Genomic DNA, 25,909 nt, shown 5'->3' on the forward strand with positions numbered 1-25,909 from the left:
GATTACTTCATACTCATCTCCATGATTACAGTAGCTGCGCGCGCGTGCACCAGATTCCCACTTTATCACTATCCTCATTCATCTACAATCTTTTCTTTTTCTTCTAAAAAAATAAGGATCTTGGATTCATAAAATTCTTCTTTTATAGTAATCACTTTCTCTAACTTTCATCCCTAATTATTCCCTAATTATATATGTACATATGTCTTTGGATCTTCCTTCACTTGATTTCTGCACTCTATATATATATATCACACCCACATGGCTTTGACTAATTCTTTTATATCAATTCCCTTATCAAAATATTCAAATTACACATCCATCATATATATATATATATATACCTATATATAGTTTATATTAATTGATGAGGGAAAGTTATAATTGCTTAATAAGTTTTTGTTTGTTATATATATTCATCTCTAGACTAACCTATATATAAGTAGCTTCTATATGTATATGTATATATAAGATATAGGTTATATAGTACATACATTTATATTAATGTACTCGATCAAGTAAGATTAATTTGGATGATAGTACCTTTTCCCTTAAAAAATTAATTAGTTTAATTAATAAATCTATTGGTTCATATATCTATGCTCTTTAAACACAATATATATATGTGAATTTGATTTATAACTCATAATTGAACATAAAGTTAAGATCAGGAAGCTAAAGTCACAGTCTAATTAACTCAACTAAACTTATATAGCTTAACGATACATGCACCCATAGCATGTTCGTAGAATGGAGAGCTAACCAAAATAGCCTCTCGCACTTACAATTATATGATCATGGTACACACATCCATGATTTCCCTTTGGATTATATTATATATTTACACATACATGCATATATATTATATAATTCATGAAATTGCTTTACATGAATTGAGTCAGCAGTAACCTATGACACTGTCCAATAAGGAGGAGCTAGGTGTGCCCTCCATCAAGCAAGAAACTGGAGGAATAGTGAGAGTCTGTAAATCACCATAAGCATTCCAGCAAAAAGGGTCCAACATTATATCTCCTTGAGCAGGCATAAGCTCAATATCAGACAGTGTTAAATTGGTGCAAGGCACTGAATCACTGCACCCAAAATGCATTGGCGGACTCCGAATATCGTATGTTCCCTTTATGCTTTCGTATTGTATATCCGATACCAAAACAGCGGATGTTTTATTAGCACAGCCCTTTGTCAGGCAGTAGAATTGGTCGATTATGATCGGATTTCTCACGTTCTCCATGTGGATGTTACTGAATGTCACTCCTGATACAGCGCCTGATCCACCTTGCCATGTCTTGATTCTTACTCCATTAGCCGAAAGTCTGATCACCGAATCTCTAACTGTTATGTTCGATACACAGGCTCGCGAATTGTGATTGCCCAGACTCCCAATGCTGAGTAGAATAAACACAAAAATTAATAATCATATATAAATTTACCAATATATACAGATTGTTGACTAATTTGGAGTACTAGTACCTTATTCCATGACTAGGACCACAAGTGACATTTTTTATATCCACATCATAGCAGCCTGATCCTATGGATACACAATCGTCACCTGTGTATATACAGACAAATAGAATTGAATGAATTATTCATTATAATATATATTCATGTAATGGGAGTGGTAAGGTAATTACCATTGGAGATAGCAGAATTATAGATTTGAACATTATTGGTGTTCTCAATATGGATGCCATCGGTGTTGGGACTTAAAGCAGGAGCTGTTATGCGAAGGGATTCAATGTGGACATTCTTACAGTTATCAAATCTGAAGTGAAACTGGGGGCTGTTCTTCACTTTAAGTCCTTGAACACTCAAGTTGGAGCTCATAAAGAATTTTATGGCCTGAATGATTTTAATAATACAAATTATATACATATATTTTTTAATCCCCACTTCAGAAAAAAACAAAAAGTAGCCATTATTATAAAGTCAAGACAACTTACGATGGGGCTATCACATGGTCCTGGTAGTGTTGTTCCATTAACTCCCTGTTGGATTATAATTCATACAAGTGAATATTTGTTTGTGGGATTGATATTTTGCAATATTTAAATGTAGATTAAACAAGAAAATACATTCATAAATATGCGTATATGAAGATTAATAGTTTAATTATAAGCGTATATGTATGTACCTTGTGGGGTTTGCAAGGGAGATCCCACCATTTCTGTCCTCTGCCATCAATTACACCACCTCCTCGTAGTGACATTTGGTTAATCCTGTAGAACACTAGCCATTGACGTCTACTGAGATTCTTGGGCCAGGACTCGGGTCCATCAGGAGGCATAACAGTACCATCAATCTTCTCGTCAGTCATCACAAGAACGTACGACTAGTTAATTAATGAACTTTACTCATGTTGTAAGTTTATAACCACTACATATAAATATGTATATATAAATACCTGCAAGACTAGGCCACCTTGACAAGGACCTGTGAAAATTGTGGATTGAATGAGGAAGGAGAAACCAGAAGGAACAAGAATGACTGCGGAGTCATTCTGGCTGCTGCAAGCCGCGTCCCATGCCAACTTGAATGCTTCTGTGTCGTCTGTAACTCCATCGCCAACAGCACCAAAACGCCTCACGTCAAAAATGCCGCTGGAGTAGTTATCATTAACATTGTCACTAGGACTAGGAGCACTTGCCTCTGGTGCAGGAGCACTTGCCTTCGGTGGAGGAGAAGTAGTAGGTGGGTTTGGTGGAGGAGCAGTCGGTGGAGGAGAAGTAGTAGTTGGGTTTGGTGGAGGAGCAGTGGCCTCAAATGGTGGAGGAGCAGTGGCCTTAAATGGTGGAGGAGCAGTGGGCTTAAACGGTGGAGGAGCAGTGGCATCGAAAGGTGGAGGAGTAGTGGCCTCAAATGGAGGAGGAACAGTGACCTCTGGTGTAGGTGGGTCATCTGGGGAAAGGGCAGACTCTGGTGGGAGATAAGAAGGAGGTTCCGAGATGTAGGATACTTTATGATGGCCGTGAGTGTGCTTGTGCTTGGTATGGTGATGTCTGCCATGGCTGCTGCAAACGAAAAAACAAATTATAATACAGAGAAAAAGTTGAGAGAGACGACAATGCAGCATTATTGGGTGAAGTAATTGGGTGATCAGGAGTCTGATGTTGAACTGATGAAACAAAGTAGGAGATGAATCAGGCAAGTTGCAAGGTTTGGTCACTATCAAGATGAGTTCTATATGAAGCCTACTATATGGGAATTAAAGTGTTAAATAATGTAGTGTAAAGGAGTAAAGATTAAGATTATATGTGTATATAAATATTTAGGAGGCGAAACCAAGTTGAGAGAAAAGAGAGATTAAAAAGTGAGTTATAGGAGAAAGGGTGAAGTGAAGTCTTCATATATACATATATATAGAATAGATGGATAGTGGGAGCTTAGAGAATAGTTTAATGGAGGGAATTAACCGACCAATTCCATAGAGGGAGAATGTGGAATGAGCGTTCTGGAAAAAGCAAAGGCAGAAAGAGAATAAGAAAGATATGAGATGCGTGGACTGTCCATAAGCACTCCCCCCATGTTCTTCCCATAACTTTCACTTTCATCGGTCCCCCGTCTATACATTTTCCCTTTTAACTTTCTCATCTTTATTAATTTACTTCTTCTTTTTATTTCCCCTTCCAACCCTTTTTTTTTATATATCATATATGTCATCCATCTATATATTCTTGAAATCTGTAATTTCCGTTTAGTCTGAGTTAATCATCATCATAAACATATTTCGTTTTATTCTAAGTAAACAATCCAAATTATACATGTAATATAGAGTTCAAGACAGGCTAATCACCAGCCATGTGAATGTATATCATGTGTATATATGTGCATACATGATTCTAGGAAGTTTACTCAATCATCACTAATTATTTAACACGTTCTATAGGGTCCTTCATTTAATACTTGTCCTAACTAAATATAAAATGTATGCTCATTCAGGAGAGGTTGGATGATACCATTTCATGGTATCATATCAATTATATAAATGTTAAAATAATTGGGGAAAAGGCCACGGCTCTTCCACTAAAACCCTACATCACATATGAATGACCAGCAACAATATAATATATGTTTTTCTTGTGGCTAGAATTTAGTTTAGGAATAAACAGGAGTTTGAAGATAAAATATTGTTTTTTTTTTTTTTCTTTGTATCATCAAATATATAATACAAAATATTAATTTAATTATTAATAAAATATGTCGAATGTATATATTTTTTTGTATTACCTATTTACTCGTTATATTTAAATTATATATCAACTCTTATTTAATTGTTATTTTCGTTTATTTATAAAAAATTATGTACTTAAGTCTGAGTGCGTGTTATTAATTGAATGTTATTTTTAATATCTTATAATTATTCGGAAAAAAAAAACTATCTTTAGATTAATTAACTTGATTAGAATATATAAAAATATGTATTTTTATATTATTTTATTCAAACATTAATTCTTGAATTAATTAATATTATTAGAATGTGCACAATATATACATATATTTATTTATCATCATCTTTAAATTAATTAATATGATCGGTGAATGAGCATTTAATCTCTCTTTGAAATGTTTTATTTATTCAAGTTTTAATCTCCGACCTAAAAACCATAACTTCAATATTTCAATGAATAAATTCAGTCTTTAAAAGCAAATTCTAAATTGTTATTCTAGAGAATATCAACTGGTGAGGAAACAATTCGACCCCTTGCAAAAAACTTTAAAATATCAAAATAAAAATATTTCCAAATTGTGACTAGCCTTAGGCACTCATTAATTGAAGCATTGTCCAATGTCATTCACCTAGGCCAACGTCTCCTCCTATATACGTATTCTATCTTTTTTATACGTGTGTAGATCTTTTGAAATATATATTTATTTTTAATTTCTAAAATTATCATAAACATTTTAGTGTTTGCATAATTAAAATTTTTCTTTTATATAAAAATACAATTATTACGGACAAACTATCTAAAACTAACTTTTAGAATTCTAAACACTCAAAATTTAATTCTTTAACTAAGTAAATGTTAGAATAATAATAAATGATTAACCTAACCATCTTAAAAAAAAAAAAACTTAGGTAGTCTAAATCCAAAATCTTCTTCTAGAATTACAAAATTGTGGTTTAGTTAAGAAAAATTCTAAATCAAAATTAGTGTAAATCTTTGCTTTGAAGAGAAGATAAATTTATGATGCTCAAGATAAAAGATAACCCCACCACTAATAATTTATTTAATTGTGATTTAGGAAAGTGGTGGTGTATGAAAATTTAATCCAGTACTGATCTCATCTAAAACTTGCAAATTTTGATTGGCATTTTCAAACCAATCAATTTAAGTCTTATTAACCATTCGTTCTCAACATGATCCAACTGGGTGAAGAACTGAAATTGGACTTGACTGCAACACATGGTGTGTGACGTATCTATACATATATATATGTATGTATGTAGCAGAAATCTAAGAACATTCTTTTAAGCAATCGTCGTCCACCATTCTCCTAGTATGTGGGTGTGTGTGTGTGTGTGGCGGCCAAATGAGTTACTACTGGGTTAAGAGATTTGGGTGGTTATCTTTCGGTTTGAAGTGGCGAATCCACCACAGCTTTTCAATTTCAATTTTGTGGGCGTCTATTATTTTACCACTAAAATTATTATTTGATTCTTTTTTCTACGTTATCCATTCAATATGGGTAATATACATACAGAAATTATTTACCAATATATATATATATACATAATAGTTATTTATTTAAATACTCTAAAATAATTTAGTATAAAAATTTAAGAAATTAAATAATAATAAAATAAAACCTAGTTGAGCACAACACGCACTTGAGAATTAGCAAACTAGAGGACCACCCAACGCCAAGGAACCACTGCATGCTGCAATTGCACATGTAAAAAATTTCCGATTCAAATTTTTCTATTGTTTTATGATTGTAAAAAATATATATATATATATATTTAATTATATTACTTTACGTTAAAAGTTTAGTTTATTTTTCAAGTAAATTTATGAAAAATAATTTAAATTAATTAATTCCATGGGCGTGCAAACTGGTTTGTCTTCTCACCTATCAGATACTTTTGCTTTAAATAAAATCAAAGTCATGGACCAAGTAGTGGTAAAGGAGGAGACTTTTCAATTTGTTTAATTCCATACGCCGAAATAGCTGAATTTCGTACTCCAATTATTCCACTTGATTCAAGTCCCATTTTGTCTCTATTTCTACGAATTGGATGTCGAGCTTCAATTAAGAATATAGTATATATATATATATATATATATATATTTTATGAATGTTTATATTTAAATTTTGAAATTATACATTTATAATTGAGTTATAAATTTTATATATATTTAATAAAAGTCTGTGTTATATAATTTTTTTTATAAAGAAAAAAATATTATTATTATCTTGTTATTTGATTAATAAAATATATAAATTTTTATTAAAAAATTATTTAATTGTTTCAGTTTTTTTTTTTTTTTTTTTTTTTTTTTTTTATAATGCACAATGCAAGTGATAGTGCATTTCACGTTTTTATTTATTTTTACTTGTAAAAACAGTTAGATAATTATCTTTTCACTCCGGTAAAACTTCAAATGTTTTGAAACCCAAAAATTAATCCAACGCAAGTAAATTGTTTTTTTTTTTTGTTTTTTTATGAGGAAGGTAATGATGTTTGAAGCACTAAGGAGCAGAAGAAACAAGTTCTGGAGATGTTTTTGTTTCTTTTTTCTTTTAAACCAATTGAGTGGGTTGATGGTTTAAATGGGAAGCTATTTTTGCTTTAGTCTCTTCTTTTATTTATTTATTTATTTTCTTGGAGAGAGATAGAGTTGTTAAATTGGTCGGTGACAGCATGACTCTTCTTCTTCTTCTTCTTCTTCTTCTTCTTCTTCCTTCTTTTTGTCTTTAATTGATTGAGAATCAAAGTTTATATTTTTCTTTTTGTGGGAAGTCATTTCAAACCACAAGTAATTGCTTTCTCATATTCCTTCACCTTATAAGTAGCTACTCAATTGGACCACATTACAATAAAGGAATTTATAGTGCTCAAACCCCTAAACTCATGTTGCTTCTTTTCTATTTTACCCGACCAAGCAACCATGTTGACTCTTTTTTTTTTTTTTTTTTTTTGAAATTCAATTTCTCTAATCAAATATCTCAAAACACTAGTTAACTAAAATTACAGTGTTGAAATGAGTAGTTATACACACTTTAAGTTACCAGAAATTAGTAAACATTTTTATATGAGTTTTGCATTTGTAATTACAATTTGTATAAACTTTTTATACTAATGAGATAAACTAAATATTAATGACACATAGTTAATTTAGCAAGAGTAGAAACTATCTTATGTGGTGATAGGATAATTTCAATAAACCCCATTATGTTAGTATGTTTTGGGATATCTTTAATGAATTGTACTTGTTAAAAAACTACTCTTCATTTGTTGTAGTGGCCTCAATGCCCAAGAAATAGTCAAGATTACCAAGATCCTTGAGTGATAATTTGTGTGACAAATTGTTGACGAATGAGTTAGTGAATAATTTATTATTCCAATTTATTATCAAATCATGAATAGGCAAAAAAAAAAAAAAAAAAAACTAAAAAATAGTGTATTTAAATCGTAAATGAATTATTGACATATCTGATTTGGAGTTGTAAAAGTTCCAAATCAAAAAAAAAAAAAAAAAAAAATTAATATTTAATACATACATCTATTTCAAACCATACGAAAACTTTTTCAACTTACAAACGTAAAATTGAAAGTGTCATCAATTAAGTCTCGTGCTTGCACAATATATACCTCCGAGCATACTTAATGCCAAATTTTCAAACGGACCAAAGTGTTTTATATTGCAATATAGTAAGCGTAACTCAAATAGTGGTTGATTTGAGCAACAAGTCAATGGTTTCAGGGATTTTTTTTTTTATAAAAACCTACGTAATATCCTATTAAGCCATCAATTCCTATTTTACATGAAAAATCCAAAAGAAACTATTGAAATTATATAACAAAAAATTCCTTACAAGAGATGGAACCAAGTTTTCAAATACTAGTCATGGTCTAAATAATGTCTTAGAAACCGTACTAACTATCAAATTCCGACTGGCTAACTTTTGTTATAAAACAAGTGATTCCTTCAAATGTATAAAGTATGTAAACAGAATAATAAAAAAATTCATACACATGCCCAATTTGCATGTAGAAGGAAATAAAATAACCAAAGATAATTAAAGAAGTTTTCTTTTAAGACGTAATAGGTAAATATTTGTCTACACATGTCATTTTAATTAAGACAATTTTTAGATAGATATTTAATCAGATAATTTTAACTGTTATAGGATTTCTAATAAATACAAAAGCCTTTAACAAGTAGAATGTTATTACCTCCGCCTTGTGAATTCTCATAAACAAATTAGATGCTGCTGAAAGAATTGAAAGCATGACGCATAAATCCCTAAGAATTTTGGCCTCCACACCTCATGCATACAAAATCTGCATTACCTCAAGCTGAATCTAATACGACCAAGTAAATTAGGTTTTAAGACAATTCAATGGATCAAACAGGTTGTTACAATTTCTTCTGTCATCAATTCAAAATACGGGTTCCACTGACATCATATCAACATACTTTGCAGAACCTTCCAATCTGCTTTCTTCAAAAAAAAAAAAAGTCCCAAAAATATTTCTTAAGAATATATATATATAATAATAATAACCATAATAAGAACAAAATGAACATTTAAGGGCGGAAAACAGAGAGCATGGCCTCTCCTTAGTCCTCATAAGCACTTGAATAGGCCACCCACTAGCTATCCCTCTACAACGGTTTCACATTTTTTTCTGCGAGAAGCAGGACTTAAACCTACAAACCACCCCCCCCCCCCCCCCCATCACAACCCAAGGCAGGCACATTTTTCTGCAAAGCAGACTTCACCTACAACCAACTGCATCACAAGCCAAGAAAGACACACTGCTTTCTTGCATGCTCAGGTATCAGCTTAACAAGCATCTCTGTAGGAACTCCCTTAAGTTCTGGACAACACGAATCATAGGTCAATACAACTCTATTTTAACAAACAAATTATAGACAAGCATTTCTATAAGGTTGCATACCATGAGATTTAAAGTTGAAGAGTGGAGGAAGGAAACGCCCATTTGGCAAGCGGGTATTGGGGTCACGGAGCTCATCAAAAAATGGATGAATCAGAGCCTCCAGCTGCAAGAAAAAAAGGAATTATTTTGTCAAAATTACACCAAGGAAGAGAACATTGATAGAAAGAAGAAAATCCAAATGCCAATGTACTCCACAGTCGAAAATCCTATTATACAAAATGACATGCACCAATTGACAAGACACATGCATGCAGCTTATCAAAATTATCCAGCAAGTGCACATGCGTGCAAAGACACAGAGACATCTCTACTGAATGAGAATAGAAAAGAAAGCAAATGTTTTGGAAAATCACAGATTAAAATTTGGAGAAGTGAGAAAAAAATATTGGTTAAAGTTTCTGTATGGAAACTGTATACTCACAGCAGTGCTTCTAAGATTAGGAGAGTACTGCAGTAGTCTCGAGACGAGATCCACAGCTTCAGGTGGCATACGCTTGTGAAATATCTGAATCAAAATGATACATTACTGTCAATGAGACATTCTAGGTGACTTGGTGAGTCATTATTTCATGCTCATGCTTCCTCCAAAAAAAAAAAGTGCCCATAGTCCCTAGTACCTTGTGCCAAGGATGAGCTTTAATTTGGGGAAACTTGAACTCAGTGTAGTTAGGGTTCATGCACTTTATTTCTTCTCTTGTTGGTGTACCTAAGACCTGCACAAGAATCATATTTTTTTGTCAATAGAAGAAAATAAACACACAATATATAGAATAAATAAGCTCTGGTGCTCCTTCAGAAGCACTGAAGAAAGACAATCATTTTGGTTAATATCTTTTCTTTTGGAATGAAAATAAATACCAACTGAATATGACCTGTTTTCCACTAAAGAACAAGATTCATAAATTCTGCAGAATCAAAATCATGACCAAATTAGAACATGACTTTAGACCAGTATCAAAATTACCTTGATTATCTCAACAAGCTGGTCCACACCACTTTCACCAGGAAAGAGAGGCTGGCATCAAAATAAATATTTATTTGTCACGTGTATGAATATGGCAAACAACAAAGGTTATTTTCATATACAGAAAGTTGCCAACCTGTCCAAGCAGTAGCTCCGCCAAAACACAACCAGCAGACCAGATGTCAATAGCGGTGGTATATTCAGTTGCACCAAATATAAGTTCTGGTGCTCGATAGTACCTAGAACAGATGTAAGAAATGTTTGGTTCTCCTTTAACCTGTCAAAGTCACACAAGAATTCGCATATGATAAACAGACAGCTATATGCAACAAAAAGCATATAAACAACTCTTGGCTGCCAAAATACAAACCAAAATTTTGGCACTTCCAAAGTCACAGAGTTTCAGCTGGTGAGTGTGTGGATTAACCTGTTATATTCAAAATGAAAATTTAGGGAGATAAAATAATCACAAAAGCACAAATGAAGTAGCACAAAAAAATGACCAACAGAGATATAAAATTGGAAAACAAAATACTGGAAGCAAATTTCTTTTGTAACATACCAACAAATTTTGAGGTTTTATGTCTCTATGGCACACTCCAATGCTATTATGGATGTAAGCAAGTGCCCGACAAATCTGTAGATAAGGAAAATAATTCTAAGTCAGATGCACAACCTAATATGAATCAGCAATTTTCCATTTTCAATTAAGAAATTCCATTGAGAGAGGAAGAGAGACAGCGCAGGAAATTCCAATTCAAGGAAATAATTAGGAACTTTTCCCAGCAACTGTTATAGAAAAGGGAACAGGGGAAAATAGTAAAATTAATTATAAAAGGTAAGGAAATAAATTATAGACTTACAAGGAAATAGACAGAAGAAATGATAAAAACAAAATGAACTCATATCAAATGTAAGTCTGCTAGTGCTGCCAACTCATACCTGGTAAAAATAAAGCTTCACATATATCAGCGGCATCCTTTGATTCATTTTATTGTAATGCTTAATCACCCGGTGAACGGTCTCTGGCACATACTCAAGTACCAGGTTAAGATAGAGTTCATCTTTCTCTGTAGTTGAAAAGAAACAGTGCTTCAAAGCTACAACATTAGGGTGGTCTAGAAGACGCATTGTTTGCAATTCCCGGTTCTTGTATCTCTTGTCTTGAAGAACCTTTTTAATGGCAACCGTTTCACCAGTCTCTAAGCATTTTGCCTGCATGGACACATAAAGCAGCAAGAGAAGACTTAGAATTACCAAATCATACAGTGTAAAATCTAGGCCCAAAAAAGGCTTAAAATCAGAAGTCTATTAGACTCTTTTCAAATGCAAACCACCACAACCATGAAATAAGCATTCATAAAATATTAAATGACTTGCCTGGAAAACTACTCCAAAAGATCCATGTCCGACGGCACGCTCTGCCATATAGCTAATGGTCTACAATCATTTAAAGGTAAATCATATCACCATTAAGTTTGATGAAGAAGAGAGCTAAAGTTGTGCTGATGGATGACAGTAATAGAAAAAAAAAATCACCTGCTTTGGTTGTCCATTTTTACCACCAATGGTAGTGACAATTATATGACCTGTCTCCGTCCCATTACCATCAACAACAGTTGCTTCCATTTCCTGTATAACATTCAGTAGATGAACAGCCAGGCAATTGGGAAACAGAAGAAACATGTGAATCCTGAACTTGTTAGGAAACAATAAAAAAGCAATGTTGTTACCTTTTCATCCCTTATTTTCATGTCATTCATTTCATCAGGCAACCTATCAACACCAGTTGTATTTCCACTAGGTTCTCTTAAACCAGAAGCAGGTGCCACACCTACAGACGCCATTAGCCCACAACAGATAACAGAGCGGTTCGACTTCCAAATTATCTCTTCGATTCAAGTGAGGAAATCAATGAGTTAACTGCAGAACATTTGAAGATATCAATGATTTGACTTGGGAAATCAACCATACAATACTACAAAGCCTTATAAAACTAGTTGGCAGAACCAACAAAAATCTTTTAACTAGTTTGCCCCATGATAAGTATTTGCAGCTAAACACAATCAGATAGATCATGCAAATTTTCATGACAAACAGCCTGATAACAAAATTGTGCAAATGCAAACAAAAAGAAAGGAGTATTACAGCCAAGAGGGGAACTCCATAGGCCTGCATAACTGAAGAACTAAACAATAAATAAACTAACCTTCTAAATAAATGGATACCTTAATGTATGACAAACTTATCAGCATAGACAGCAAAAGAAATTCTCGAAGACAGTTTTCATTTATTAATGTAAATACACATAATGTACTGAAACTCTTCCAAACATTCCCCTGCCACGAAACCAATAATGTTCAAATAAAAAAATAACAGTTTACTCAGCACATCCACCTCTCTAAGGATCCAGTTTTTTCGGCTATTTAATAGGTTATCTTGTATACAATTGTTTGCCTAAAAAGAACTAAGTTCCCAATATGAAATTACCAAATTTCAACTAGGGCTACCTTAATTGAGCTAAATGTAATGTAACTAGTAATTTTTAGGAGTATTGAAAAGTTGCAGTTGAACTAGTATACTAAATTAGTTTAGATTTCCTTCTCTGAGAATCAAGTCATCCTAACCATAGACGCGAATCATTTTCCAGCCGCGACTTAACAAAACGAAATTGTAGGATTGAAAAACAAGAAAGAAAAAGCAGATAGATTTCCAGGGAGAAAAAAAAAGAAATTAAAAGAGAGAGCCAGAGAGAGAGAGAGAGAAAAAAAAAATCTTAGACCTCTACCAACAATCTGATTGCTCTAAAAAAAAAAAAGGAGAGCGAAGTTTAAAAACAGAAATCAAAAGACAATCCAAGCATAGCGCAATAGCCAGCCAAACAGAACAGAGCTTGGAAAACCCTACAAACAGGATCAGATGCACAGATCAAGCAAAAATGTCAACACCCTGACCCGAAAATCAAAGAGAGCAAACATTCATCTAAAGATCAACGAAGAAGAAGAACGTCAGCTGGAAAAAAAAATCACTTAAAAGAAAAAAAATCCACGATAGGGGGAGAAAAAGTAAAATTACCGATTCTGAGAAAGGGAATAAGCGAGTAGCGTAAAGCCAATTCATGATGTTGAACAACGGATCTTAAGTAGAAGAGGTAAATAGTTTTGCTTGGTCTGTGTCGATGATACCTTGCTGAGTACAGAGAGAGAGAGATGGTGTTTGGTTTGTGAGAAAATGTTGGGTAGTGAAGGGTTGGGGGGAGGATTGGTTATGGTTTTGAGAGAAGTTGGTAGTCAAAAGCCCAAACATTTATGTAAAATAATTTATTTATTTAATTAAAGTTTTAACCCCACTTTTGCTGTCTTTACACAGTATCTAACTCTGCTTTTCTTTTTGACCATTCAACACTCTATTTTTCTCTCTCCTCTCTCCCAATTTTACTTTTTGTCTTTTTCCTTTTTTTTTTTTTTCTTTTTTTTATTTGTGATAAAGATGATGAAAAATTCTTATAATTATCCAAAATATTTAGAAATAAATTTATTAAGTCAAAGTTTTCAATGTTTCTTTCAACCTCCCTCATCATTGCTTTCATTATTAATTTCTTTTCTTTTTTTTTTTAAATTTTTATTCATTTATAAAATTAATCTCCCAATCAAATACCTTTTTTAAATATTATTTTTAGTATTTTTTAATTTTTAATTTTTTTTTGTATTTTATTTATTGAATAAATATACAACTTTTGCATATTTTTATAGATAAAAAATATAAATTTTAAAATTTTAAAAAGTTAAAGATTATTCACAAAAGCCAATCCCATTATATTTTGATGGTTAAAAAGACAAGCTATTTTCACAAACACGTATATATATATATATATATAAGTTGCAATTTATTCTAAAAATGTCTTAAAATGATTTTTTTTTTTTTTTAAAAAAAAAAAAGAAAAAACATTCATACTCCCAAGTTATAAATGACATTAAATGGAATGTATTCAAATTTCAACCACTTAATTTCTTTTCAAAATAAAATAATTTCTTTTTCAAGAAACGTATGCCACCAGTTATAATTTGACCAAACCAAATTAGTCCATCTCTTTAATTGCAATTTGGCTGGCTGCCTCAAAACTGTCAAACCCAAATTTCAAGCTTTCTGCAAGCCATGCCATGCCATGCCATGCCATGCCCTTTGATTGTTAATTGGTAAAAATATTTGCCCTTGAAAATTTCAATGCACGTCTTCGCCGCCCAAGAAAATGGACTCTTAAACTATTTTCTTTTATTATATAATCAAATTACTTTATTATGTTATGTTGTCAGATTCTTACTAAACCCAATTAATTTTATTTATTCTCATCCAAATTTATCTTACCCTAAATCTTCTATTTGAATTTTATTTTACTAAATATTTTATCTTTAAAACATATTTTAAACAGGGGTTTTTATTATCATTAGTTATTAGCCAAATTCAATTCCATTAGACAAACCCATTATCAAAGCTCAATTTCAAATCCAAATACAGTATACAATCTGCATGTGGATTACCCTGTTAATCCACTCCATATATGCAACATAATTAATGGATTGAAGAAACTAATCCAGACAAAGAGCTATAAACTTGAAATTAATATAGGACAGATATGAATTAAATTAATTACAGACTGAATATAGATATTAAATATATATATATATATATATAAAATTGAAACAAATATTGGATAGGTATGGATAAAATCGTTAGTTGTTCTGCCTCAACTCACTCAAACTGGTCATACATCTTGTTAATATATTTTTCATTTTATTTGTAGTTTTACTTCAATTAACTCTTTCTAAAAAAAAAAAGCAAATTTTATTGTTTCAGAAAATAAATTTTATTCTCTTGTACTTAAATTGAATATAGATTTTTAAATAAATTCTGTAAAAAAAATATTGATTGTTTCTAAATCTATTATTGGTATAAAAAGTATGACCGAAAAAAAAAATTATGAATTCATTTCTCATAATATTTTTGCGTTAATTATGTTTAAATATTATATCAAATTATAGATATTTTAATTAATATTTATTATTTAATTAAGTTTAAATTATTTATCATATTATTTTATGTGTGCTTTCTACATAATATATATGAAAGTATTACGTGTAAATGTTATTATTAAGTTTATATTAAAATTTTAATGTTGATTTAAATGTTTCTTCGTGCTTTGCATTTTTTATATCAATTTATTCTATTTATTATATTAGTAAATATATAACACGTTTTTTGTTTAAATAGTTTTCTCAATACAATAAACAAGTAAAAAGATATATTAAAGGATTGAAATGATAAATTGGATAGTAGCATTTATGAAATATTATAAGCAAAAAATGAAGATTTGGTTCTTATATTATTGAAATTTATTCAAATCAATCTTTATCTCAAATTTTAGTCAAATTAATCCACATGCATTTGAAAAAAAAAATAATTTAGTCTCCTTCTTTAACTCACTATTAATGTTATTAAAATTGATATTACATATCATATCTAATTACTTATTGCACTTTCTGATTTACATATACGCAAATAGATATTGTATCAGATGTCACGTGACATTATATATTACGGAAAAAAAAATTAATCTAGATTAGTTTAATATTAAATAAATTAGAATACTCGAAATATTATAGGGATTTACTAATGAATATGAACACTATATTAGAATATGCAAAGAACTAAGCAAATAGAGGAGTTTAATGGACACCACAATGGTGGACTTTATATTGATATTCAAGAGATTTGATTGAGACAATGTAAGATGGAATGCAAAGTGGAGATGATAAGAATTGCTAAAAGACCTAACTAGTGCAAGCATGACACACGATATTAAGACAGTGAGAATATACAGATTGTGTTTGTTGTATTGATAAAAGATCTAACTAATGCAAGAATGACACATGATATTAAGACAATGGGAATAGATGGATATTAAGACAATGAGAATAGTTTTAATGGTTTATGTATATTTTTCCTTAGTAAAAATCTACTAATATCTACTTCATCAAACTTAGTAGGTGTTATGACACTTTAGAAGCCAAACATCACTACAATGGGTAGATTTATGTATTGTCACTATGGAATAAAAACACCAAGATGAACTTCATGGAGCTCGAAAAATCTAGGAAAAAGGTCATTTGGTTGCCCCAACTGAAAGGTAAATGTTGAGTTTAAATTAAATGAACCAATGAGCCAAAAATTAACATGTTTTTGAACATTGATACTTTTATGTAGCCTTGGGATTGTAAATTATTCTAATGGCTTGATGAAGAGATCAGCTTGGAATACTATAAGGATTTAGTAATGAATATGAAGAATAATATTGGAATACACAAGGAATTAAGCAAATAGAAGAGTTTGCAGACACCAAAATAGTGGGCTTTATGCTGATATTTGAGAGGTATAATTGACATAATGTGGAATACGAAGTGGAGATTATAAGAATTGCTAAAAGACTTAACTAGTGCATGAAAGTCACAAGATATTAAGACAACTGGAATAGATGAATTGTGTTTGTTATATTGATTGCAGTAGTGGTAGGGTGTGTCCTCCGTGGAATTTAATTTAATTTAGAATAATATATAGTGAATTATGTCATACTCCTAAACTTATATGTATCAGTCTTATCATAGAAATAAGAAATCTTGTACCTTATATAGTAATGATAGACCTTTTCCCTTACCATGACTTTTTTTTTCCTATCATGTCTATTTTAAAATAACGTATAATGAAATTTTGTGCCTTATGTATGTTATTAGGAAAGTGTGATATGAAGAGAAATGATTTATGAAAGAATTTGTCTCGATGAAAATTTCTCTCTTCAACATTTTTTTCTCTATGAAAATTTAAGTACCAAAGGAGAAGTCTCTTTGAGAAATCCCCATCACGATGATTATTTTATTAAAAGAAAAGTCTCGCTGATAAATTCTCTCCATAAGAGTTTCTGCCTTTGAGAATTTATCACTTTGAAGATATCTTTGATCAAGAAAAAGGTCTCTTTGAGATTTCTCTTTGTGAGAATTTTTCTGTTTGAAAATTTATCCATACGAGAATTTCTCTATCCAAGAAAAAGTCTTGTTGAGAAATTTTCTTTGAGTATTTCTTTATTCAAAAATTTATCTATTTGAGAATTTCTCTACTCAAGAAAAAATCTCTTACATTTCTCTCTTTGGGAATTTCTCTATTCAAGAAATTCTCTTTAAAAAATTTCTCTCCTTAAGGAGAAATCTCCTCAAGATTTCTCTCTTTGAGAACTTTTTTCTTTAAAAATTTCTCTCTTTGAATAATTTCCCTACTCAAAGAGAAGTCTATTTGAGATTTTTCTCTTTCGAAGTTTTTGTATTTGAGAACTTCTCCATACAAGAATTTCTCCACTCAATGAATTTCTCTTGTTGAGAATTTTTATATAAGAAATTTTTTCTCTTTCATAAAAACTCTTGATCAAAATTTCTCTCTTCCAATTCCTCATTAATAGTAACTTAGGAACAACAAAATATGCACAAACATCCCTACAACATCTATTGATGCACAAATGTTAATATGAACTTGGGAACAAGATCTCACAAAGCCAAACCACTACATCAAGTGTAACATAATATCTAGTATCTTACCATCGTAAAGTGACATTTTCTTAACATTCTATATCTCATAGGGTTAAATCATAACAATCATAAAATAATAATCCCTATAACATTCTGTATCTAATAAGAACGAACCATAACAATTGCAAATTAACATTCTAATAACATATTGTTTCTAAAGAACACATAATCAACGGTCACCAAATTAAAAAAAAGAGACAAGTATATAAAGAAATGTCTTTATAAGGGTCTTTTTTTGCTTTGTTGTGTTGATAGTAATTCAATATCACTTACAATAGAAAGTGCACTTGTATTATGAAACAACCCGGAATTAGAAGGAAAATTAATTCATTAATTTAATGCGAAGGCGTCTAATAACGTTAGGGTTTACATTCCTTACATATAAATTTGAATGTCCCTTTCATAACGGTTCAAAAAAAACGAAATAAACATATGAAAATAGTAAATAAATGTTGTAGTGAGGTTAACCTCCACTAACTCTTGATAGGATTCAGGGGACACATACTCACAGCCCTCTTCTTGATTAGGATCTAGGTCTTGATATTCTTAATCTAAAATAGTTAATAGGGGTGAGTTACACTATCCTAATAAAATATTACACTGCTCACCGATACGGAAACTAAATGTTGATAAAAAAATATAAAACGACTAATGGAGCTCTTAATTTAAGTAAGTTCATTTATCCTAAAAAAAACTATTTATTGCATACTTATCATTATTTATGAGATTTTCAAAATCAATCTATAAAGACAATAACTCAAATAACATTATGATTTCTTATATAAGTGAGTAAGAATAACTATTTTTTCTCTTTTTATCTGCTTACTGGTATCTCTAGAGGTCCATAGAGATGTCCCCATATGCGTGAACCCAATATCTAAACCTGTCAATTATCTGGCCGTCCCCATACTTCGTCCGGTATGAGTGCAAAAAATATTGTCCCCATACCTCGTCCGGTATGAAGGTGAACTGGGCTATTCCCATACCTTATCCAGTATGAGCACCAAAAATGTCATCTCTCGATACCCCGTCCGATATGAGGTGACGTTTATGGTAGGGTTCCCTATGTACCCGATCTGTCCACCATCTCTTAGAATATCTAGTAAAACAATTATTTATTAACTCACATCATTAAGTAATTTTTTATTTGTATATAAATTTTACATTTCATAATCAACCGTAAATCACGCAAAACAAGTGATATATATCAAGGAAATACAACTAAATCATTTAAATATTTCAATATATTATCATGTATTTAAAGCTGTACAAGCAAATAATTAGTTAAAAATGATAAATAAATAATTAACCGATTTCGACTATATTAGTGGCCTGTAATCATTTTCAAAATTTTTTAAATTTCACAGAATACCATATTATTGATTTTTAAGTTTCAATGCCATAATAAGGTGATGCGGAACCCCAAGACCCTTGCTTGAATCTTAAAACTCTTCAATCGGTTTAGAACAGAATTTAGATCATAAGTAAAAAGGAATCAAATTCATTATTGATTTTTAAGTTTCAATTCCATAATAAGGTGATGCGGAACCCCAAGATCCTTGCTTGAATCTTAGAACTCTTCAATCGGTTTAGAACAGAATTTAGATCATAAGTAAAAAGGAATCAAATTTGTTCAATCACTCAAATGGTAGAAGTTAAATAGAACCTAAGAAAGATAAATGATATCCCTTAAATCCAATCCAAACAAGCACCAAGAACAATCGAAATAGGAAATCAAAATTAAAATACAAGTAATAACAATTGTATTACAAATCAACACCTTATGCATAAAGTGAAAAGAAAGTCAAAAGATTCTTAACTCAATTCTGAAATATTTGATTACAACTCCTGATGTCCACAAAGAAGAGTTCATTTGGTATTTATAGCCAAAGAAATCAATGATAAGTTACAATACAATACCTACAATTGTAACTCCCATAATAACTAGGCTAATTATGTGATAATTACAATTGTAACTCCAACAATAACTAAGCTAATTATAGGCATGTAATTGTTATGTAACTCCAATCTTCTTAATCAACACCACTAATTGTTTGTGACACCATATAGTTATGGGCTCATTCTTGTAATAACACTGAGACAATACTTAAGCCCAAAATGAGTTACACTTCACTATATGGGCTTAATTAACTCAAACTAAAATAAAACAATGCAAAATACTTAAAACAACTCAACTAATCCAACCCATACATAAGGCTTATTCACTCATTACCAATAAGACTCAAACAAGCCCAAATTATCCCAAATCATTTAAACCCAATTCTTTGAAATAGCTTTTCGACGCACCCGCAATTTGTTTTACTCTGATATGGCCACAGGGGTCTCGGAATTGAATTCCGAGTGGGTAGAAATTTTTTTACTTTTTTTTAGCAATCGGAGGTGGCTCTGATGCAGCGATAGTTGGCGGTCTGCTTTCTTCTCCAGCCGGGGGAAAGGGGGGCTGACAGCTAGGGTTTGGGTTCTGTATGATGCGAAATATTTATACCCATCCCATATTAATCTGGACCGTCCATTGCGATCGATTTTGTCCGTTCGATCGCGCCTAAGGAAGAAATAAATCTGGACCGTTTATCGCGTTTGATCTCAATCGTTCGATTGCACCTACGGGAGAAAAGAATTTGAGTCGTTCATTGCATTTAATCTCGACCGTTCGATCGTGCCTAAGGAGGAAATGGATTCAGACCATCCACATGCACGGGATCGATCCTGAGCTATTCGATTATGAGGCATGTAGATCGCTAGCGTGCCCTCCTGAGTGGCGTCGACGTCAACATGCCTGGCCACGCGGCGTGATTCAATTCGTCGAGACTACTGACTGGGTGGTCCTACGTAGTCGAACTTTTCTATTTGCACTTTGACCCCCTATTTTTAATTTTTCTTTCAAAAATATTCACCTAAACTCAAATTTTCACATATTCTTCCCAAACTTATTTTTAATTTCATCTCTAATTCGTTTTTTCTTAAAAATTTAATCAAATTAATATAAAATAATTTTTTTTCAATTATCATATATATTCATAATCCGTAAAAATTATCTTGAGCCAATTTTCAGGCATCGATGTTACATATTACCCTTATCCGTACTTTTGTTGATGCAGAACAAGATCAACAGTGTGATCCAAAACTCACATAACACTCAAATAGCATCAAAGACTTAAATTTTAGATAAAATTCTCCCTACTTAATCCACTATCAATTTAATGATAGGAACTAAGATAATCAGGAAATCATAAGAACTAAGAAAATGCTACAAAAATAACTTGATAAGTTTATTCAATTCCTTGCTCAATGAGAAGGTTGAAGAATACTTCATATGTTGAAAATAAACTTTGTAATTTTATTTTCTTAAACTTGAAAGAATACAACCATGAACTGAACTCTTTTAAATTATAGTTGTAGACCATATAAAATATAAAGAAATAAATCTTCTAAATGAATTGTAGAAATTACATAAGAAATTAAATATAAACTTAAATAAGAATAAAATTACAAATTAAAAAATTAAAACCAAAATAGTGTAGATATGTTCTCCTTTTGAGGAAACCTCTTAAATTGTGAGGATCTTTTAGAATAAAGAAGATATCTTGAAAATCTCTTAATTTAAAGAAAATATCTTGAAGATCTCTTAGTTTAAAGAATATTTCTTGATTCTTTAAAAAAGTGAATCTGTCCATGATCTTGCGATAAATGCTTTTAATGTTGGTTTCCTTATTTATGAAGATATGATCTCGGTTAGGAAACTTGGAAATGTATGATTTTGATTTTCCCTTGAAGGATTCCTGAAATTCCTTGATTTTGGTTTCTTTTTTTACTATTTGAGAAACATATAGAGAAGAAAATGAAACTTTTCTCGTAGAGAGAAAAATCTCTGTTGAGTGAAAAAAATCTTTCATGGGTGGGGGAGATTTTCCCATGTGTTGCTTTTGGGTTTTCTTGGACTTTTAGACTCTTTATTGGTTTATTATTTTCTTGACTTGGTTGGTTGTTTGAATAGTTTAAGCAATTTGTACTTACATCATTTGCCCCTAACCTTTATGATATTATTTCGCCTATTGTCCCTTTTTTGCAATAATTGTCATGAAGTGATGGCAGGTGCACCTCTCCATGTTACACTATGCTAAACAAAGGATCTCTAACCCATTGGTTGTACCTGTTGACACAAATATTTCGTTTTTCAAATGACTGTATTATTTTTTCTATATAGTTCTGCAATTAATTTCTCTCATAATATTATAATTATTTAGAATACTTAGTATAAGGAAAATTTTCTTATTTGTACTTAAGAATTCTTATATATATATGAGTCATTTGTAATAATAAAAATATAGTGAAATAAAGTAAATATTTTTTTCAAATTTTTACATGGTATCAGAGTCAGGTTAAAGGTTTTTTAGAGTAAATCCTAGAATTTTCTCACCAGCCACCCAAAACAGAGAGAGAGACTCACCAGACGGCCGATCGCCCTACTCTAACTCTATCTCTACCCTACCCGACCTACCTGCTTCGCCCGACTAAATCAGCTCAAGCGGCATTTTATGCCTAGCTCTCTGGTTCATGTTCTCAATTGATTCGGTTCGCATACCAGATTTGCATGCTCCTTCGCGAACAATCCTCTGTTTACTCTATCTGACTGCAGTGATTCATACAGCCCCTCGCACACAACCCTCTAGTTCTAGTTTTGATCCGTCTGCTTGTAGTGGTGCATGCTACTTCCTTATTTGGTTTGCGCACACCCAACCAGGCCTGACGTTGCTCCCTTCCGGTTTCTTTATACATGATGCGCACACGCGACATAACGTTTTGGTTCGTGTACAGCCATTGCTCCTTTGCAGGGTTCCCTTGCGCGTGGTGTCTGATTCGTCGGGTTTCCCCGACCACTCCTCTGGGTTGCTTCAGTTATGTTTTTCTAGCTTATGTTTTTTATATTAACTTCTGTTTTTTTCAGCTTCTGCTTCTGCTATACTACTACAAATTGTTATTTTTCTGCGGTTCCAATAAAGGGCCATTCATCAGGTTTTTTTTGTCTTTTTTTGTTGGACCTCTTCTATTTTTTGCAATCTTGTGTTCTGTTTCAACAAGGGCTCTCTTTGTTTTTGTGATCTATTATTGCGTTCCAGCGCATACTCCAGGTTTTATCTCCATTTGCAATGTGTTTGACATCCTTGGTACTGATCAGAGGGATTTTTGTATCTTGTTGAGATCAGCACCTGGGTATTGTTCTTTCTCTATCTCTAGTTATTTTTTAAATAATGATAAGAGTGAAAAAATTAATTGTTTTAAGTATGGGTAACCATCCATCAACTATTGGTATGTCAAAAATGGTCAATTCAGGTATTGCTCTTCTCTGTATTATTTTCATTTTTGATACTTGGATTATAGATTCTAGAGTTAACTAACACACGATAAGCTTCTCTAAGACTTCATAACCTATTTTTTGTATACTCAACGAGAAAATGTATGTGTCGCAGATGGATCATATACTCCTGTATCTGGAACATGTTCCATTAATTGTACTCCGATTATTATAATGTTTTCAGTTCTCAATGTGCCTAATTTTTATGACAGTCTCCTATTCATTAACTATAAAATTAAGTTTTTTCTTGATCATTGTGTCCTATAAAATCTTCAAACAAGAAAAATGATTGACACCGGTATACTACACGATGACTTATATGTTTTGAATAGAAGTCAAAACATAATTGAGAATTAAGCTGCCTTCAGAGATACGGATGTCAATAGAAAAATCTTATAGTTGCATCGACGGTTGAGACATCCTTCTTTTTTTGCTATAAAAAAAATATATCACACATTATTTAAAAAAACTTCTATGGATTTCTTATTGTTAATGCATGTGAGCTAGCTAAATATAGAAAAAATTCATATCATGTGAGTAACCACATAAGTCCTACCCCTTTTATGAAAATTCACTCTAATGTTTGGGACTTACTCAAAATACATCTTTATCTAGTTATAGATAGTTTATTACTTTTATTGATTGTTGTACTCGATTAACATAAATTTATCTGTTGAAAGTCAAAAGTGATGTCTTCTCATACTTTCAGTCATTTTATAAAATGGTATGTACACAATTTAATGTTTAAGTTAAGATTTTACGAACAGATAATGGTATATAATATATGGATGGTGGATTATGTACCTACTTGGAGTCTAATTGAATAATTTATTAAACAAGTTACATGTACACCAGTGAACAGAATGAGGTTGCTGAAAAAAAAAATAGACACATACTTGAGATAGCTTGGTCACTAATATTCCCCATGAATTAACCTAAAAACTATTAGGGAGATACAATTCTCTCAGCCGCTTACCTTATTAATAGAATGTTTTTGCGGATTCTTAATTTTAGAAGTTCTCTGGAGTTTTTACAAGGTACAAATTCATATATTATTTCCCCGAAAGTGTTTGAACGTATTTGCTTTATCCATGCTAGAAATGTGAATAAGTTGGAACTTAGAGCTCTTAAGTGTATATTTGCTGGATATTCTCCTACTCAAAAGGGTCATAAATGTTATCATCCACCATCTAGAAAATATTTCGCGATTATGGATATTACTTTTAGATAATCTGAATCATACTTCAGCTCCACCCCAATACCTCTTCAGGAGGAGAACGAAATGAAAGAGGTAATGCTCAGTTCGATAACCCTTGACAACCATATTCAAGGGAAGAATTTTATAATAGAAGATTTTATTCAAGAGGAAAATATTGAACGACTGGATAAAGCATACTTGAAGAGATATTTGATGAGAGATAAGATAGGAAAAACCATCATGCAATCTATCCCATATAAAAAATCTTCTTTAGTTCCTGAAGATACTAATGAGTCTTTACTTTGTGAATTATCTAATAAACTCATAACTCTTAGAAAAGGAATCAGAATTTGCACTAAACACATGATGTCAAACTTTGTTTGTTATGACTCTCTATCGCCATCCTATAGAGTCTTTGTTTTATTTATTTCCTCTGTGTCTATTATGCATGATTGGAGAGAAACTCTAGGAGATCTAAAATAGAAGGAAGTGATTATTGAAAAAATGAAAGTACTGGCCAAAAATGAAACATGAGAGTTTGTTTTAACCCCATAAGGAAAGAAGATGATTGGTTGTAAGTGGGTATTTACTGTAAAACACAAAGCAAATGGGTCGATTAAAAGATACAAAGCTAAACTAGTGGTTAAAGAGTTTACTCAGACCTATGAAATTGATTATCAGGAAACTTTTGCATATGTTGTAAAAATGAACACAATTAGAATATTACTATCTAGCACTGTTAATCTTGGTTAAGACTTACACCAGTTTGATATAAAAAATGTCTTCCTCCACAGAAATTTAGAGGATGAGGTATACATGAAAATTTAACATGGATTTGAAGATGAAATAACATAAGGGAAAGTTTGCAAATTAAAAAATATTTTGTATGAACTAAAGCAGTCTCTAGGAACATGGTTTGAAAGGTTCAGAAGAGTTATGATTTCTTTCAGATATCAGCTAAGTAATGTTGATCATACCCTATTCATCAAGCATTATAAATGTATGATCACTTTTCTCATTATTTATGTAGATGATATTGTGGTAACTACAGATGATACATAGGAGATGACTCGATTAAAGGAACTCCTTGCTCAAGAATTTAAAATCAAGAATTTAGGAAAATAACAATACTTCTTGAGAATTGAGATTGTCAAATCTAGTAAAAGAATCTTCATTTCTCAAAAAAAAAAAATATCCTACACTTGTTAGAAGAGAGTATTATGATAGATTACAAGTCAGCCAAATCCCCAATTGAAAGTAATCACAAATTACAAATAGATAGTGGTACATTAGTTGATATGGGAAGATATCAGAGATTAGTTAAATGACTCATTTATCTCTCATATACCATACCACAGATAACATATGAAGTTAGTCTAGTGAATCAGTACATGCATGATCTTCGTGAGACTCATTTACATGCCATCTTTCAAACACTACGATATCTGAAATCTGTATTAGGAAAAAGTTTACTCTTCTCCAAAAATGGCCACCTTAAGATAGAAGCATTTACAAATGCCGATTGGACTAGATCTCTGAATGGTAGAAGGTCAACTACTAGTTACTACACATTCATCTGAGGCAACTTGATTACTTG

General features: G+C 31.5%; 2 protein-coding genes across 3 annotated transcripts; both read right to left on the bottom strand.

Annotated features, from left to right (window-relative positions):
• Positions 1 to 687: 687 nt before the first annotated feature.
• Positions 688 to 3,455, bottom strand: LOC110817630 (Pectin lyase-like superfamily protein). The gene is made up of 6 exons (XM_022046258.2): positions 2,423 to 3,455; positions 2,153 to 2,320; positions 1,962 to 2,006; positions 1,653 to 1,860; positions 1,489 to 1,570; positions 688 to 1,403 (listed from the first exon to the last, which is right to left on the bottom strand). The coding sequence occupies exons 1-6, from the start codon at positions 3,089 to 3,091 to the stop codon at positions 899 to 901; spliced, it is 1,677 nt and encodes a 558-aa protein (XP_021901950.1). The 5' UTR covers positions 3,092 to 3,455; the 3' UTR covers positions 688 to 898.
• Positions 3,456 to 8,566: 5,111 nt separating this feature from the next.
• On the bottom strand, positions 8,567 to 13,400 carry LOC110817622 (shaggy-related protein kinase alpha). Of its 2 annotated transcripts, none has more exons than XM_088220373.1 (13): positions 13,188 to 13,400; positions 11,846 to 12,035; positions 11,652 to 11,744; positions 11,493 to 11,552; positions 11,055 to 11,327; positions 10,675 to 10,749; positions 10,483 to 10,539; positions 10,249 to 10,389; positions 10,113 to 10,163; positions 9,766 to 9,861; positions 9,570 to 9,653; positions 9,149 to 9,251; positions 8,567 to 8,688 (listed from the first exon to the last, which is right to left on the bottom strand). In XM_088220373.1, the coding sequence occupies exons 2-13, from the start codon at positions 11,957 to 11,959 to the stop codon at positions 8,627 to 8,629; spliced, it is 1,209 nt and encodes a 402-aa protein (XP_088076499.1). In that variant the 5' UTR covers positions 11,960 to 12,035; positions 13,188 to 13,400; the 3' UTR covers positions 8,567 to 8,626. The 2 variants fall into 2 exon arrangements, with proteins under 2 accessions (XP_088076499.1, XP_088076498.1); XM_088220372.1 differs by having other exon boundaries at positions 8,588 to 9,067; positions 13,188 to 13,399.
• Between the last annotated feature and the right edge of the window lie 12,509 nt (positions 13,401 to 25,909).

This window comes from Carica papaya, chromosome 5, assembly GCF_054855325.1.
Source record: "Carica papaya isolate Zhongbai chromosome 5, ASM5485532v1, whole genome shotgun sequence".
Classification (NCBI taxonomy): domain Eukaryota; kingdom Viridiplantae; phylum Streptophyta; class Magnoliopsida; order Brassicales; family Caricaceae; genus Carica; species Carica papaya.